The sequence below is a fragment of the Artibeus jamaicensis genome, unplaced genomic scaffold (assembly GCF_021234435.1).
Source record: "Artibeus jamaicensis isolate MK-2021 breed Jamaican fruit bat unplaced genomic scaffold, CSHL_Jam_final scaffold_833, whole genome shotgun sequence".
In the NCBI taxonomy this organism is placed as follows: Eukaryota; Metazoa; Chordata; class Mammalia; order Chiroptera; family Phyllostomidae; genus Artibeus; species Artibeus jamaicensis.
In genome coordinates, this window is record NW_026522056.1 from 13,495,459 (window position 1) to 13,513,215 (window position 17,757).

At 36.9% G+C, this 17,757-nt stretch overlaps 1 protein-coding gene across 17 annotated transcripts in view; it reads right to left on the minus strand.

Annotated features, from left to right (window-relative positions):
* WRN (WRN RecQ like helicase) overlaps positions 1–17,757 on the minus strand; it is a 122,901-nt gene that overhangs the window by 46,809 nt on the left and 58,335 nt on the right. For all 17 annotated transcript variants that reach the window (XM_053659875.1, XM_053659867.1, XM_053659873.1 and 14 more), the window contains 5 exons: positions 17,167–17,275; positions 16,526–16,594; positions 13,651–13,733; positions 10,506–10,612; positions 2,555–2,742 (listed from right to left, as the gene is read on the minus strand). In XM_053659875.1, the coding sequence (XP_053515850.1) occupies positions 2,555–2,742; positions 10,506–10,612; positions 13,651–13,733; positions 16,526–16,594; positions 17,167–17,275 (556 nt within the window). The remainder of the gene's footprint in view (positions 1–2,554; positions 2,743–10,505; positions 10,613–13,650; positions 13,734–16,525; positions 16,595–17,166; positions 17,276–17,757) is intronic.

Below are 17,757 nucleotides of genomic sequence, written 5' to 3' on the forward strand. Positions count from 1 at the left end.
AAAATATTCACAGCACAACTATAATAGTGAAAAATAATCTAAACCTTCATCATTATATACATTCAATTATAAAATACTAAGCAAACATTAAAAAATTAAAGTTATACAAAATCTTTAAGAAGGACTATGGCAAAGTCTTAAAAACATAAATCTAGGGGAAAAATTAGTAACTGAAATGAGTTTCACTGAATAATCTACTCAAAGAAATTTTTAATAGTGGCCAAATGGGTTTCCATATCAAAAATTCACAGTAGGTAATTTCATGGAGCAAGAGAAAATACAAATTATTTTTTAATGTGCAAAAATTTTACTTAAAAAAAAACATGTTTAAAAAAAATTGTTCACCAAAATGTGGATATTGTAATGCCCTATACACTAATACCCCAATTTTTTTTAAAAAAGCATATAAAAGGATAGCAAAGATACTTTAAATAAAAGGAAAAAACTGCAGTAAAAAATGGACCCTCTATGAAGCTACTTCTGTATAAACTTAATACAATGAAAACTAGGTGCATTATCAGCCCAGTACAGACACAGAACCATTTATAAAGATGAATGACAAAATACCCACAGTAATTATAACCAAGGAATGGGACTGGAAGAGTGAAGTATTTTTCTATTTATATGTACATATATTGTTCACATTAATACCAAGACTATGGATCACTTTTTATATTTTTTAACAAGTAGAAAATACATTAAAATTTGAACTTATATAGCAGCAAAATCAAGAGTAAACCATTCTATTATAAAAAGATTAACTACTTTGCCAAGGAGTTTAGTGAAGACTGTTATTCCATCACAACAACTTTCCAAGGGGAAAAGGTCTGTCTTCATCTCACCACATGAGACCGGTGAGGGGCTCATCCATCTAAGTCCACCAGGAAGAGGGAAAACAAGTAAGGTCAGAGTTTAAGAAACATGCTACCTCCATGGGGGAAAATGTGAACACTGATTTTAAAAATAGCAGAATTAAATGAAGGGAAAAAATGGAAATGAAAAGCAATGCTCTGACGTCTTCATTCCCTTCATCTCATTGCTCATTAGGAGAAAAATTTCTTTCTATTTGCCTAAGATCTGGAAAGCTCTGACTCTCTATGGTTCCCTGCTACCATGACCCTTCTTGGAGGACTGAAAAATCTTTCCTGATTCGCTTTCAGAACAACCACAGTCCCATCAAATATCAAAATCTTGGATGGTCTTGAATGTTAGGCTAAGGAGTCTCTTCCTCAGGGCACAGGAAAGGGGGAGCTACCAAAAAGGACCCCAAGATATGGGGATGGCTTTGGGGTGACAAATCTGAAAATCGCATGTAAAATGCAACAGGGAACACCGAGGAGGAGGAAGGTCTGTTAGGAGAGATTATAATAACCTGGGGTAAAAAATAATCAAGACTTCAATTAGCAGCATTAACATAAAAGACCATGAGAAGAAAACATACGAGCTGCCAACGGGGACAATGCTATGACAAAGATAGGATGTCACGATGTCACAAAAAAAGTAAACACTTTCAAAAAGGAGACCGTGGTTAGGGGAGAGTGTTACAGAGATTGGGGGTAAAGTGGACTGAAAAGGATCCAAGGTTAGTGAAGTACATAATGATCTGATGAAAAGAGCCTTCTTCAAGAGGAGGATTTCTGTTCAGAGAGGAAGGGAGGTGAAGTACAAGAGTAATCACTTCACAGACATCACTCAGGCAACCAGACCACTCACAGTGTGCTCATTACATTCTTGTTCTATTCTGAATAAAGTACAGTCATCTAGTAGCAAATCCCACATTTAATCCTAAAGGCCCCCAAGAGTTATTATGGGGTTTCCTCAACCCGGAGAGGATCTTCTTTTCTTTTAATCCCTTTTTGAAAAAGAAAACACTGATGATGTTCTTAAACTCTATTTGGCTAGATTTATGTTGTGTTTGTATTGGTAGAACAAAGATTATTTCCACTTTTCTGACCTAAAAACACATTCCATAACACAAAATTTATAAGCTTTTCACTGAGCACAGATAAGGGAATAAAACTGAAAAGCTTCTTAGCAGTCCTAACAAAATAAACAGGAAACAGTTACTAGTGACAGTTTTTTCAGCTATAAAATGAAAGCCGCATGTGGTGTAAGCGCAGTTGTAAGGGTGACTCTAGATCACTCACATAAAGCCCCCGTGACAGTACTAGGCACCCGACAAAGAATCAAGAGTGTTTACTATTAAGACGACTTTGAAAAATTCTGATACTCAAGTTTTTCGTACAATTAGTGAACTAGATAGAATTCAGATATGAGATTCATTTGATTCTGTGGTTTACTTGTCAGTTATTAAGAGTGTATGTCCTGTTCAAGCAACAGTATGGAGTATAAAAATATTAAAGGAATACGTGTCCTGAAAATGGACTTTCCTCAATCCCCGCCTTGATTATATAACACCACACTTGACTTTAACCAAAGCTAAGTAGAATTTGATGTTAAATACACATTAGAAAGAAATAGTAAAAATAAATAAATAAACATGTTTTAAAACAAAAGGAAAGTTACCAAAATTTATCAACCATGAAATCCTCACCTTGTTTTTTGGACAAGAAATTGCTTCAGATCCTGAAGAATGTATCCTGTTTTTCGTCCAACTTCTAAATACAAGTTTGGTCTATCAAAACTAGTACAGGTAATCAGAGGATTCTTCAAGTTTAAGCAATGTACAATGTCTTCCCGGACGGAGGAACTTGCAGTAGCAGTGAGAGCAACTATTGGAACCTGAATGAAGTACATCAGTTTTTTCACAAAGGAGAGAGCACATTAATTCCTAAAAATTCTACTGTCTTTTTAAAAATAGATAAATACACTGGAAGGCAATGACAGAAGAAAGTGTTAAAAATGCAATTTTCAAATTATTCATTTTTAAGAAGAAAACGTTCCTGCTTATGTGTTTCTTGGCCTCTGAATACATTTACTTGTTTTAAAGTCAGGAATCATTTAAATAATATACTAAATCCATTAACTACTGGCCAAGATGGAGGCATAGGTAGATCACTTCGCCTCCTCACACAAAGATAAGAAGGATCACGACTAAGCTCAAAACAAAAAACCAGCCAGAGCTGCCAGAAAATCCGACTGTATGGAAGTCTGACAACCAAGAATTTAAAGAAATATTCACCCAGACAGGCAGGAGGGCCGGAGACGGGGAGCCAGGGAAGAGAGGACACAGTGTGGCGGTGGCAAGTGGCAGGAGCGGCAGTGGGTGGAACAGGCCATCCACATTCACGTGTGGCAATGAAACGTGGAGGGACACCTGGGGAGCAAGCAATCCCAGCCCCAGGCCAGACCACCCAGCCCAGAGTTCCAGCACCGGGAAAACAAAGCCGCACGACTTCGGGCTGTAAAAACCAGTGGGGGTTGGGGCAGCAGAAGAAACTGCCTGTCTCTCAGTGGAGTCCATTTAAAGGACCCACACAGTCCTAGAACACACCCAAACCTACCCACTCTGGGATTCAGCACCAGGGCGGCAGCTAGAAGGGAGTGTGGGAAGGGACTGGAAACAGGGTGAGAGCAGAGCAAGCAGCACTGTCCCCTCTCCGACCCCTGCCCCACAGACAGCACCACAAAGCAGTGAAGCAGGTTTCCCCACCCTGGCAAAATATAAGGTTCCACCCCTTACAACATAACAGCTGTGCCAACACAGGGAGTCAAAGCAGCTCTGCCTAACACACAGAAGCAAACAAACACGGGGAGGCTGCCAAATTAAGGAGACAATGAAATATGACCTAAATGAAAGAACAGATCAAAACTCTGGAAAAAGAACTAAGCAAAACAGGATAGCAAACCTGTCAGATGCAAAACACTGGTGATAAGGATGCTCAGAGAACCCATTCAGTATGGCAAATGCATAAGGGAAATAATGAAGGCTGTGCTAAGTGTAACAAAGAAAAACCCACAGGGAACCAACAACAAAGAGAAGGAAGGTGAAGTTTAAATCAAGGATTTGAAACAGAAGAAATAAAGAGTCCACCAGTACAGAATGAAGAAACAAGAATTTGAAAAAACGAGGAGAGAATAAGAAGACTCTGGGACATCTTCAAACATGCCAACATTGGAATCACACAGTGTCAGAAGACAAAGAGGAAGAGCAAGAAACCGAAAACTTATTTGAAAAACTAATGAGAAAACTTCCCTAATTTGGTGAAGGAAACAGACATGCAAGTCCAGGACACACAGACAGTCCCAAACAAGTTGTACCCAAAGAAGGCCACACCAAGATTCATCATAATTAAAATGCCAAAGGTTCAAGATAGAATCTTATTTTTTTAAGATATTTATTTATTTATTTATTTATTTATTATTCTTAGAGAGGGAAAAGGGAGAGAAACATCAATTGTGGTTGCCTCTTGCATGCCTCCTACTGGGGGTGGGGGGACCTGGCCTGCAACTCAAACGTGTGGCCTGACTGGGAATCGAACTGGCAAACCCTTTGGTTTACAGGCCACACTCAATACACTGAACTACACCAGCCAGGGCTAAAGATAGAATGTTAAAAACAAGAGAAAAGGAGAGTTACCTACAAAGGAGTTCCCATAAGACTATCAGCTGATTTCTGGAAAGAAACTTTGCAGGCAAGAAGGTACTGGCAAGAAGTATTCAAAGTGACTAAAAGCAAGGGCTTAGAACAAAGATTCCTCTATCCAGCAAAGCTATCATTTAGAGTGAAAGGGCAGATAAAGTGCTTCCCAGACAAGCTAAAGCTAAAGGAGCTCATCATCACCAAGCCCTTATTATATGAAATGTTAAAGGGACTTATATAAGAAAAAGAAGAAGATCAAAACTATGAACAGTAAAATGACAACAAACTTACAACTATCAACAACTTAATCTAAAAAAGCAAAGCAAAACAAAACAAAATAAACCAACAACTAGAACAGGAACAGAATCACAGAAATGGAGATCATGTGGAAGTTATCAGCTGGGAGGAGGAAAGGGGAGAAGGCAGGAAAAGGTACATGGACTAAGAAGCATGACTGCTAGGCACAAAATACACAGGGGGATGTTAAGAATAGTATAGGAAATGGAGAAGCCACAGAACTTATATGCAAAACCCATGGACATGAACTAAGGGTCAGGGGGTTACTGCCAGAGGGAAAGGGGCTACCGGGCGGAGGAGGGCAAAGGGGAAAAATAAATTGGGAAAACTGTAATAGCATAATCAATAAAATATACTTTAAATAAATAAATAAATATATGTATATCCATTAGATTTCAAAATGTAGTCTACCTTGTCTTATTAAATTAAGACTACTTATTACTATCTACCTCTCCCTTTGTTATTATTTTTTAATTTTTAAAGATTTTATTTATTCATTTTTAGAGAGAGGTGAAGAGAAGGAGAATGAGAGGGAGAGGATCCTCAATGTGTGGTTGCCTCCTGTGTGCCCTGCACCAAGGACCTGTACCAGGGACCTAACCTGCAACCCAGGCATGTGCCCTGATTGGGAATCGAGCTGGTGACCCCTTGGTTTACAGCCCGCACTCAATCCACTGAGCTACACCAGCCAGGGCTTCCCTTTATTAACATTTGTTATATTATTTATAATCATGCTGGTATAAATGGGAATATTGTTATGCCTTATTATTTTAAAGGCCCTGTTTATTTTATTTTTAGAGAGAGGGGAAGGGAGGTAGAAAGAGAGGGAAAGAAACATCAATGTGAGAGAGAAACATCTATCAGTTGCTTCTTGCAAGCACTGGAACCAGGGATCGAACCTGCAACCCAGGCATGTGCCCTGACCCAGAATCAAACCAGCAACCTTTCGCCTTGCAGGATGACACCCAATGAACTGAGACACACCAGCCAGGGCTTGCTATCTATGCCTTGTTTTTTATTAATCTATAATTCACAAATTATAAACTGTTTCATTCAATGAAAATCTAACCATATAAAGCAATGAGGTGGGTTTTTTGTTGTTGTCTCTGATTAAATCATTGGTTTATAGCTTCTCAGATCTAAAAGGAAAGCTCTAAATGACCTGAATAACCTCTCTCCAGTTTTGCTAAGTTAATCATGCCACACTATAAATAAGAAAAATGCATAAAATGAAACATCTATTATTAATCAATTCCTTGAGCAACCTAGTCATGTTCTATTTTCAGGCCAGCAAAGACTTTCGGACTGGATTAGCAGCCAGAACAAGAGGCACAACATGTACCAGGAAAAATATGAATGTGTAATCTTTCAGAAATCCAAAAGTAGGATAACAACATACATTCCAAAAACTAGATTTAACATCTTTGTCCCTATTATCATAGGGAGTTATAATCAACTATGCTATTACTTTGTAATCAGAAAAAATGAAGTAAGTCTTAAAGTTGTTCCAAAATCATTAGCTATTGTAATTCTAATACAACTTTCTTAAAATATTCTTTTTCGCCCACTACAACTATAGTAAACAATATCATCCAAAAAATAGCTCTTAGATACACTTCACCGGCCTCAAAAATCAGTTAAGCAATTCTCTTGTATGTAAGTGAAAATATATGTGCAATTTGTGAAAAAGCACATACAGACTTTGAAAAACAATTTATTAAAAACTATAAACTACTTTTACAATCAATATTGCTTTACTGAAAAATTATCTCAAAGCTCATGTAAAAAGTATCAAGTTTTGCAGTAGTTTTTTTATAAGATTTTACTTACTTATTTTTAGAGAGGAAGGGAGAAAAAGGGAGGGAAACATCAATGTGTGGTTGCTTCTCACGCGCCCTCCACTGGGGACCTAGCCCACAACTCTGGCATGTGTCCTGACTGGGAATCAAACCAGTGACCCCTTGCTTCATATGCCCCCACTTAATCCACTAAGCCACACCAGCCAGGGCTGATAGTAATTTTTTTAAGGAGCAAAAAATGACCATGTCTGGGTAGCTCAGTTGGTTAGAGCCTCATTCCCGTACACCAAGGTTGCAGATTCAATCCCCAGTCAGGACCCATCCAAGAATCAACCAATGAATGCATAAACAAGTAGAACAACAAATAAATGTTTCTCTCTCTCTCTCTAAAATCAATAAATAAATTTTAAAAAATTTTAAATGTACCAAAATCAATTTGACCAAGGTTATTGGCATTTTTGCATTCTTTATCCTGAAATTTTGTCAAATTATTCGAGAATGATGACCCCCAAGTTGACTTCATTGATTTCTGGCTTACAATCAGACAGTTCTCTGAATTTAGAGAGTGCCTGCCTATCAACTTAGAGATGAATAGGTCAATTTATTAAAAAGTCAGTTTCTCTAATCAAGTATATATATATGACATGTATCAAATATAAGGCTAAAAATAAGAGAAGTTTAAATATTAAGCATTCTCAGGACATGCACATTCAACAAAGCATTTTCGTCAATTAAGTACTTTATGGAAACAAATTATAAGTGCAGTAATAAAATACTTGCTGTTTAACTGCTTAACAGCAGTTAAAGTTTTCAGAATGAGAAAACTGTAAAAAAAGGGTTTGGTTTGTTTCTGAGTAATACATACATGAGTGGGTGGTAACGCACTTCTGAAAATGAGGAAATATGCATGAAACACAACGGCTCTTGAAGTTCATAGAAAAATCAGGCAAAATAGCAGCACACTGGTGAAAATACTCTGGCTTAGAATCAGTTGTCTGAGTTCAAATCCTGCCTTTGCCACTAACCAGATGTGAGATTTTGAGCTGCTTGTTTCAGTCTCTAACCTCTGGTTTCCTCTTCTATAAAATGGCTATAAATAATCACAAAATCTCATAAAGTTATCGTGAAGACGAAACGATATAAAACCCATTCTGTGCTGAACATAAGGCATAGTACTCAGTGAGCACGCAGAAAGTCTCAGCTATGACTGTTAGTGCAACAACTGTAAAGGACTATACAAACTCCACGGGCGCTACTCCCAGGTTTACCGCTGACTTTGGCAGGGGCTAAATTCTCCCGGCCTCAGTTTTTTCATCCGAGTAGGAGACAGACCTAGGCCAGTGTGGCTCGGTTGGGAGGAGCGTCATCCTGTAACCGAAAGGTTGCAGGCGTGAGTCCCAGTCAGCACACATACCTAGTTTGCAGGTTCAATCCCTGTTCCAGGCACGTACAGGAGGCAACCAATAGATGCTTCTATCTCCCAACAATGTGTCTCTCTCTCCCTTCCTCTCTGTCTAAAAAGCAATAAAAAATGTCCTTGGGTGAAGATAAAAATACATATGAGACAGAGAGGGCTACATAACTTCTAACAAAAATTCCTCCTTTGCCACTAGAAGCTTCCTATTCAAGTGACATGCTAACAGTGAAAAAATCACTATAAATTCAGTCTTTATAAATCAGTCTTTTGTTTCCAACATTCTAGAAAGTCACAGTTAAGAATGTTGCTTCCACAAATACAAAATGGAACAATGTAACAGAATATATGAAACTTAAGGAAACAATAGGTATTTACTTTCACTTCAGAAATGAACAGAATCTTTTCTCTTAGAAGCATGTTGTGCTGTACAACACTTAAAATTTATAAACTAGGGTGAAGCTTAAAAACAACACATAGGTGGCTTATGAATTAGGTGACCGTGCATCCTACTTTGCTGGGACACTCCAGTGTCTGCTGTTATCACGACACTAGTAAGAGCTTGCACCCTTTCATTGTCAAAAGTGAACTGGTCTGGACGATGAATTCTACTGTCACCTACTGTCACCTACTGCCACCTATGTCAAGTTCTTAACTCATACAAATCCGATACTTGAAGCTGGCAAAAAAATTGTTTCCTTGATAATAAGTGTCAACTTTGTTAAAATAAGTAATAAAATAAAAATTAATCTGGGATTATAAATTTAGGAATGGCAGTCATATACTTCAATGGTGCAGAACCTATAGATCCAGAGAATTGTAACTCTTCCACCTGCTTCTAAGTTTGGGTCATCTTGCTAACTCTCACTCTGTACTCCGTAAGACCAGGCCTCATCTATTCATTCATTCACTCATTCCAATTAGTTATTGAGTGTGCACCAGACACTGATCTTTGTGAAAGGACTGGGGAGAAAGTAACAAAAAGAACCAACATGCCTGATGAATCTCATAATTCCTCTTATTTGAATTTTATAGAATTTTGAGAATGACATAAAACTTTCTGCCTGGCTTCTCTTTTTATGGAGACTCATTTTACCCGGTTCTGTCCAAACTGGAATCTGAGTGCCAAACAGTGTAGTGATTCCTCTGCCATTTCTGAACTTACTGAAACAATGTGTGCGAAGCACCACAGGTTCACACCAGCTGTCCCACTGCAGTAGCAATTGGGAGGCAGAAAAAAAACACTGAGGACAGCGAAGAAAACGCCAGTCTCACAACTGCCGGGTGGCATTTCTCACCACTTAGCTAATCACAAGGACCGGGACAGAGAACTCAAGGGCATGGACAACAGCGTGGGAACTGACTGGTGGGTGGGGCGAGGCAGGGGACCATAATGAGGAAAAAGGTGGGACAACTGGAACTGAACAAAAACAAAGAAATAATAAAAAGATACAAAGGGTTCCTGAAAACACTAGGGAAAAAGATTTTCTCAGCTGCTGCCTGACAAACACTCTGTGCTCAAATGAATCATCCCAAGAAATGAAAAGGACCCAGGGGAGTCCAAGGCCAGACATGACAAAAGACTAATTCAGCACTCACCGTGGTTAAGAACTGCAAGGAACAATCAGAACTTCTCTAACACAATCCTTCTAGAACCAAAGGCCTAGGCAAGGATGACAGAGAGCAATCTTCCTAGTTTCCACAAGCTTACTCTAAAACCATTCTAATGGAAAGCAGTCAAGGTAGCCTTGTGACTTCCAGCAAAGACCCTCTTTTTCTATTATTACATGCACTATTAACAGAACTTATCTTTCTGTATTATTTGTACTGTTCCATGTGCCATTTATTGTTTGGTACTATTACTTTTATTTTTACAGGTATGAATTTACACTCCTTTACTGGACTATCAACTACCTTAGGGCGGAAACTATGTTTTATATTTCAAATTATCTGCTTTAGAAACAAGCAGTGTCCCACTGTGTAGCTACTGCCCAACTCCACTACTCAATGCATGTGTGAGAGTTACTTCCTGACTCTCAGCTTCCTCGTCACATTCATTTACACGTTTAACCAACTGTTTATGGAGCACCACTATGTGCTGGGTACTGTTCTAGATTTCATAAACCCAATCCACCAAAAACTCCTCCCCACAAAGGATATTCTAGTGGGGACCGAAAGACAACAGACAAAATGAATGTTAAAGGCGAGGTTAATTTGAAATTTTTCATGAAATAGCATTTCCACAAAGACCAGAGAGAAGAGGGGATCACCCCATGTGAACTGCCTGGGTGGAGAGTATTCAGGGGTAGGGAAGAGCAGGAGCGAAGCCTGAACACAGCAACATGCTTGACTTGTTTGAAAATATCAAGGAAAACAGGGTGGCTGGAAACTGGCAAATTAGGAGACAAATACCAGAGATGAGGTCGAAGACACTGAACTTGGCAGAGCTTACCGATGGGAATTCTGCCTTCAAGGAGCCCAAAGCCCTGAATGAATTTCTAAAGTCATGTCCCCACTCGGAAATACAGTGAGCCTCATCCACAGCAATCAGTGTGATGCCTATAAAAAAAAAAGAAAGAAATGGGGAAGGTAAATTAAAGTACAAAAACAAAGGATATCTTCATCTAAATCAACATCACCTTCTTCACTTAGAATATAGAAGTATCACAGAAAAAATACAGGATCGAATCAAACCAATATTTGGTAAATGTGAAAATACAAGCATAAATGACATCAGGTAACACAAAAAATCATTACTGAGAAGAAGAGAAATGAATAGATTAAAATTATATGGATAAAAGAAGGAAACACTTACATGTTATTCAAATGCATGTTTATCAGATTTCAGCTTTTATCATTATTCCTCAGAAAAACAAACTACTCACTATCTCCTGTCCTCTGGAGTCATTCGCCCTGGACGCAGAATGTGGCTCCGCCCCTGAGCATTTCCATTACCTGAAGCAAGTTACTCAGGCTTCCCAGTCTCTGCTTCCCACAGGTAAAAGTAGATACCAGCCCTAAATGTATTAGTTACTCTGAAAATCAAATTAGATCACTCTCACATAAAATGCTCTGACAGGGCCTGGTATAAAAGATATCTCAATAAAAAAGTATTACTATTATTATACTGTTATTAAATGCCTACTATGAGCCAATCCTTTTCTAGGAATAATAGTAAGATTAATAAAATGCAATCCATGACCTTGAAGAGCTAATAATTCTCAAAGAAGAGACTGACATGCAAACAAGCAATTTCAATTTATTGAGATTACCAACTATAATAAAGCTAAAGGAGAACGCAAAAAAGAAACCTACTAAATATGAGCAAAGTTGGTGATTAGCAGCAACATTCTCTGGTTCATACTGAGGGGCTGGAAAAATTCAATGTTACCAATGTATTTATTTTGGCTTTAGAAACTAAATGATACAGATTTTAAATTAAATATGTTAACACAAAGATGGTGGCTCCTCCTTTATTTTAAAACCTTCCTTAAAAGCACAGGTTTCACTAACTGCCTTTGAATAAAGCTGATCTTTGTCCTTCACAATGAGTTTGGGCTTTTGCCAACTTTCACTTTAAATGAGCAAGTCCAAGTGTCTGACCAGGTTCTACACCATTTCGCTGTGGCATGCTTGTCACTCAAGCCTTATTTCCAAAGTTAAAAGACAATTATAGGTGTGTCTGGTTTTAAGGAGTCTCCATACAAATTATGTTTGCTGCTTGTTATAAATCCATACTACTTAAATAATGTAACATTTATCATAAAAACTAAACACTGATTAGCTAAATGTCAGACTACTGTACAAATAAAAGAGTATATTCACTTTTACAAGCATTTTACAATTTCCTGCAAACAAAAGCCAAAGAAAAATATTTCAAAAAGAATATATCTCCTTTTTTCACCATTCAGTAAACCAAAAAGAACATTTTCATCTGCCATATGCAGAGTATTCCTCTGCAATGCTTGCGACATTCATAATCCAATCCACTACAGAAAATATAGAGAATTAGAACTACCTGTCAAAGGATCTAAGTACAGATGTAAGCTATTATTAACTCTACCATTAAGTACAGACTTAAACGTTATTATCTCTATCACAGAAATAAAGAAAATACTAAAATAGAGCACAACATATCCAGACCACTATGGAAACAGATCCTAGCTTTTACAATAAAACCAAGCAATTTGTGTCTCTGAGGTAGTTAGGCTTAATTTAAAGTAAAATACAAAAATTTCATATGACCTAATAAGGGACACAATCAAATTGTTTTCCATTAAAGACAAAAATATAGTATTCCAAAATGGGAGTTTAACAGCTGAGGAACGTTCTCTTTTTTTAAAATTTTATTTATTTATTTTTAGAGAGAGGGGAAGGAAGAGAAACATCAATGTGCAGTTGCCTCTCACATGGCCCCCACTAGGGACCTGGCCCGCAACCCAGGCATGTGCCCTGACTGGGAATTGAACCTGCGATCCTTTTGTTTACAGCCTATACTCAATCCACTGAGCTACACCAGCCAGGAAGAATGTGTTCTTTGACAATATATTTAATCATGTTAATTTCTGTCCTAATTCTCTTACTAGTATTTAACACATACTAAAAGAATACAAATTTGTTTTCATTATACTGTTAATTAAATTGTTAACTGTTTTCCTAGAGTTATGTGCAAGTAACCATTAAATGAGACACCACAATGTTAAAAAACCTTCGCTATGTGGAATTATTTTAATACATAATGATACAATAAGATTATATATTATTGGTTGGTTCAACTGAAATATGTACATTTGCAATAGAAGCCTGGATAAAAACTCTTGGGCAGCTGAGCCTAACCATCAAGAAGGAAATAACAGACAAAAATTTTTAAGAACAAAAAAAGCAGTGTCAGCTTCTGACTAAATCTGTATTTAGATTTTCTACAGCAAAAACTAACTCATCTGTAATTTGGTAAACTAATCATACTTACTGGTGGCAAATAATCAAAAGTCCTGTGTCTTCCAACACTGAGGACACATTAGGGTCACTTCTGAAAAACTAGAGATGCTGAGGCACCACCCCTAGGCATTAAATCAGAATCTTCAAGGTTGAAAGATGCTATATTTTCTAAAGTTTGAAAGGTGATTCTCTTGAACAACAAGGGTAGAGAGCCATTACCCTTGATTTAATTTAGATTCAAAATATATTTTAAAAAAAGGAAAATTATAATTTCATGAATCTAAGACTGAACAGTTTGCAACGATACACCTAAATGCCAACTATGTGTCAGGCACTGCACTAGGGAAATATAAATGAATAAGAATTGTATTTTTGACCAAAAAAAAAAAAGGTTATAGTATAGAAGAAAACACATATAAAACACATATAAAGAGGTAATTATAACATAGGAGCCTAATTTCTACGGCAGAAGGAATTACAAACTCCTTCTATGGGATAAGACAGGAGAGACACCCAGTTGGAGAGTCAGAGATTTCCTGGAAGAATTAATGTTTGAAATAAACTTTAACAGAAGTGAAATCCAGGATCGTCCATAAGTTCAACTTGAAAGGATAACTCAATTCAGTAAATTCTTACAAGGATCCTATGGGACCACTTACCAAGCATGGTTTCAAGTTCCTGGAGGAGGTACAAGTTACCCAAACAGAATTCTGGAGTTAAGTACACAATCTGGTATTTGCCTCTATAAAAACAAAACAGAAAAAGCAACAGGAGAGGAAATGTACTACAATAAAGAAAACAATAACCCGATGAATTACAACTTAAAACCATTATACCTGACATATTTTTAAAAAACATATTATGCTCATTACTAAAAACTACATGAATACTGATGTGTACATACTCATATCCACATAAATTGTTCTCTGATTTCACTTCAGCATGTCAACAGAGAAACTGGCGATGCCTGTCAGGGAGAACTCAGCATTAAGGTGACAACAGAAGCTTGGTTCTGACTTCTAGTGGTCCAGCCCCCAGATGACAGGGCCTGAGTTACAAGATCAAGCCTGTAGTAAACCTTTCGTGTGTTAGCGACCCACCCACACACCGCCCTCCTTCTGCAGAACTGCAGCCATGCCCACGCCATTCCCCACGGTGAACCCACAGCACGCATGTCTCCCTATGCGTTCCGCTCTGCCCACATCCTCTCAGGCCAGGGTTAAACACAGTATGAAAATCAAGTCGATGGGTCTCTGTCCTAGAATTTGGGGGTCTGATTAAGAAACAACCAGTCAGTCTCAGCAAGTGGAAAGACCAGAAATGTGTAAAAAAGGGAGTTGCAAAGCAATCTTCTATTTTGTGACTAAAAAAGCTAAGAATATTTATCTCCTCAGAGAAAATAATGAGTATAACACATAGAGATTATAGATTTAAAAAAAAAGAAACTACTCTAAAAAATCGGGCAGTTTCACAAAAAGTAACATAGAATTACAGTATGGTCCAGCAATTCCTCTCTAGGCTTATACACAAAACCACTGAAAACGTATGTCCATTTAAAAACTTGTACATAAACATTCAAAGTACCATTACAGTCATAACAGCCAAAAAGTGGAAACGACCTAAATGTACATCATTGATGAATGGATAAATAAAATATGGTATGTCTATTAGATAGAATTATTCATCCATAAAAAGAAATGAAGTACTGATAATATTGTGCTAAGTGAAAGAAGCCAGACACAAAAAGCCACGTACTATGTAAGTCCATTTATTTGAAATGTCCAGAAGAGGCAAATATAGAGACAGAAACCAGATTAGCTGTTAAACGGGGGTGAGGGAGGGAGCAATGGGGACTGGCTGCTTAATGGACATAGAGGTTTGGGGGGTTGATGAACATGTTCTGGAATTAGTAATGACAGTTGCACAACGTTCTAAATGTACTAAAAGCCAAGGAACTGTACCCTTTAAAAATGGTTAAAATAATAAATTCTAAGTTATGTAAATTTACCTCAATTAGAAAATAAAACTTCAATATTTATCTACCACATGACACTGTCACTCCGCTCCTTGGTTTATAGCAATGGAATCAGAGCCCACGATACCCAAAGTCCCACGCACAGCAGCTGCTCAGAGCAGCTTTCCATGGACAGCCCAGAACCGAAAACAACCCAAACGCCTGTCAGCAGATGAGTAGATAAGCAATTGTGATACATCCACAGGTGGAATCTAGTCTATTCAGCAATAAAAAAGGAATGAACTATTGACACATGTAACAACACGATGAAACTCGAAATAACCAGGCTTTGTGATATGAACCAAAGAGGAGCACCTATTGTATGACTGATTCTGTTTATATGTAACTTTAGAAAACATAAATTAATCTACAGTTGCAAAACAGGTAAGTAGTGACCTGGTGAGTGGGGTGAAGAGGTAGGGAAAGGTGGAAGGAATAAACTACAAAAGGTATAAATAAACCTCAGGGATAATAAATATGTTCATTATCTGGACTGTAGTGATGTTTTGGTAAGTGTTTATATACCAAAACTTAGCGAATTATACATTTTATGTATGAAAAATTTGTGTGTCAATTATACATCAATAAAGGTGATTTAAAATGTTTAGGAAAGAGAAAACATGTTCAAAAGAATATTTTAAAAGAATATACATAGCAGCTTTGTTAGTAAGAGCCCACAACTAAGAATAACTTAGGCATCTATCAATGAGGAAATTAAAAGAAACTGTGGTATTTTCATACAATAAAATGCCACTTTAGTATTAAAAATAAAGTACAGATGCACGCAACATGGAGAATTCTCAAGACATTATGCTGAAGGAAAGAAGTTTTACACAAAAGGGTTCATACTGTACATCACTATTACATGAAGTTCTAGAACAAGCAAAACAAAAACATGGTTTGCTTTAGGATAAAGGACAACAGAATAAACTGGGGGAAAACATAAAAGAACTTTTGGAGTGACAATAATATTATATATCTTGATAAGGGTTTGAGCTACATTTTAAACGCATTTATCAATATTTGGTAAGTACATGTGTGCTTATTTGTGAGTTAATATACACATATGTTATTAATATACATATTTTTGTGTGTGTCTGACAATTTTACTCTTGTAAGGAATTATGTCATAATGAGATTAGTGGGGCAAGAGATCTAGAATCTAGTCTCTGCTCAGCCATTAATTTCATCGAGTAATTTGGGGCAAATTACTTTGAACCTCAGTTTGTTCATCTGTAAAATGGAACAAAACCAGATGCTATCCAAGTTCTCTTCCAAAACCAAAATTTTACAATCTTGTGATTACAATGTTAGCATTACAGTTGAGAACTGGAAATAACAGATTTCTTTCAGATTGAAAGGTTTTAAAATTCATAGTTCTGTAAATGCTATAAAAACAAAGTACAGTTTAAAATCATAGGCATTTCGTTCATGCATTAAGTAGAACTTTTTGTGTATAAAATTCACTCACACATCATAGAAACCTGACTATATGATCAGAAAGCATGTAAATTACTCACGATTTTACATCCTCTAGAATATGTTTTGACTGTGCTGATCCCAGAAAACAAGCTGAAATGTTGGACATTCTACAAGAAAAAAAACACACATCCTGAAGCATATACACTTTACAAATATCAACTTCATTCTTAAGTGAGAAGCAATAAATATAATTCTTTAAAAATTACATCCCCCTCTGCAATCCTCATTCTTTTTGTAACTCACTAATTCATTACACAAATTCCTTCAAGGGCCATATTAGAAGGTAGGTTGCTAAGGTGGGTTTTTTCAAAAAGACTGCAAACTGAAAGATGCTTAAAACTTTTTCATAACTAAAATATAGGCTTCTATGAATACACTTTGTACCAAGCTAAAGGGCAAGGATAACTGAAAGAGAACAGAATTTTAAGAAATGCAATTTAAACTGGCAGTCGTTTACTTTTTAAAAAAATGTTTATTGTGACCACCTGGTACCCTTGAATTACAGAGAACCTGAGAAAGGTTTCTTCCCCTAACATGTCATTTATTGCTTATAAAGATAAAGTAACACTTACATAAATGTGTTACTGGGAACTCGATTTTAAAATACATGACAGATCAGGTGTTTCCTTCACAGAAAGAAAGAAAAAGGTGATAAGGTGGCAATGAAAATATTACTCACCCGAGCTGGAGTACTTGGTCCTCCATCAAGGAAATCAGAGGAGAGATGACGATGCCAATCCCGCCTACATAAACCGGCGGGTACTGGAAGCACAGACTCTTCCCATAGCCTTGAAATAAAACGAACGCTCATTGAAATAAAAACAAAGCCTCAGTATTTTGATTTCTTCTTACAATGCATTTGAATGAGATGATCACTTACTATGATGCTATTGCATTGGCCAAACAGTTCATATGGTTTTTTCTGTAAAAGATGCTTTGTTTTGTTTTCACCAATAAATTTAAAGATTTGGGTATTTTGAGTATGTTGGCCTTCTACATGGTATAACACTGATCATTCTCAGTTAAAGTCTCAATGTGATCATTATCAATTTCAACTTGTCTACCCAACCATGGAGTACTGTCCAGCGATAAATTTCTAGTACAAAACTTTGCAAACCGCTTTCAACGAATTTGATCAGTCACAGAACTTTCTCCATACACTGCAAAAATCTGTTTTGTGTGTTGCAGTTACATTTTTACCTTTCTTGAAGTAGTAAAGATAATATGCCAAAAATGTTGTATATTTTCTTCCCTCTTCAATATTAAAATG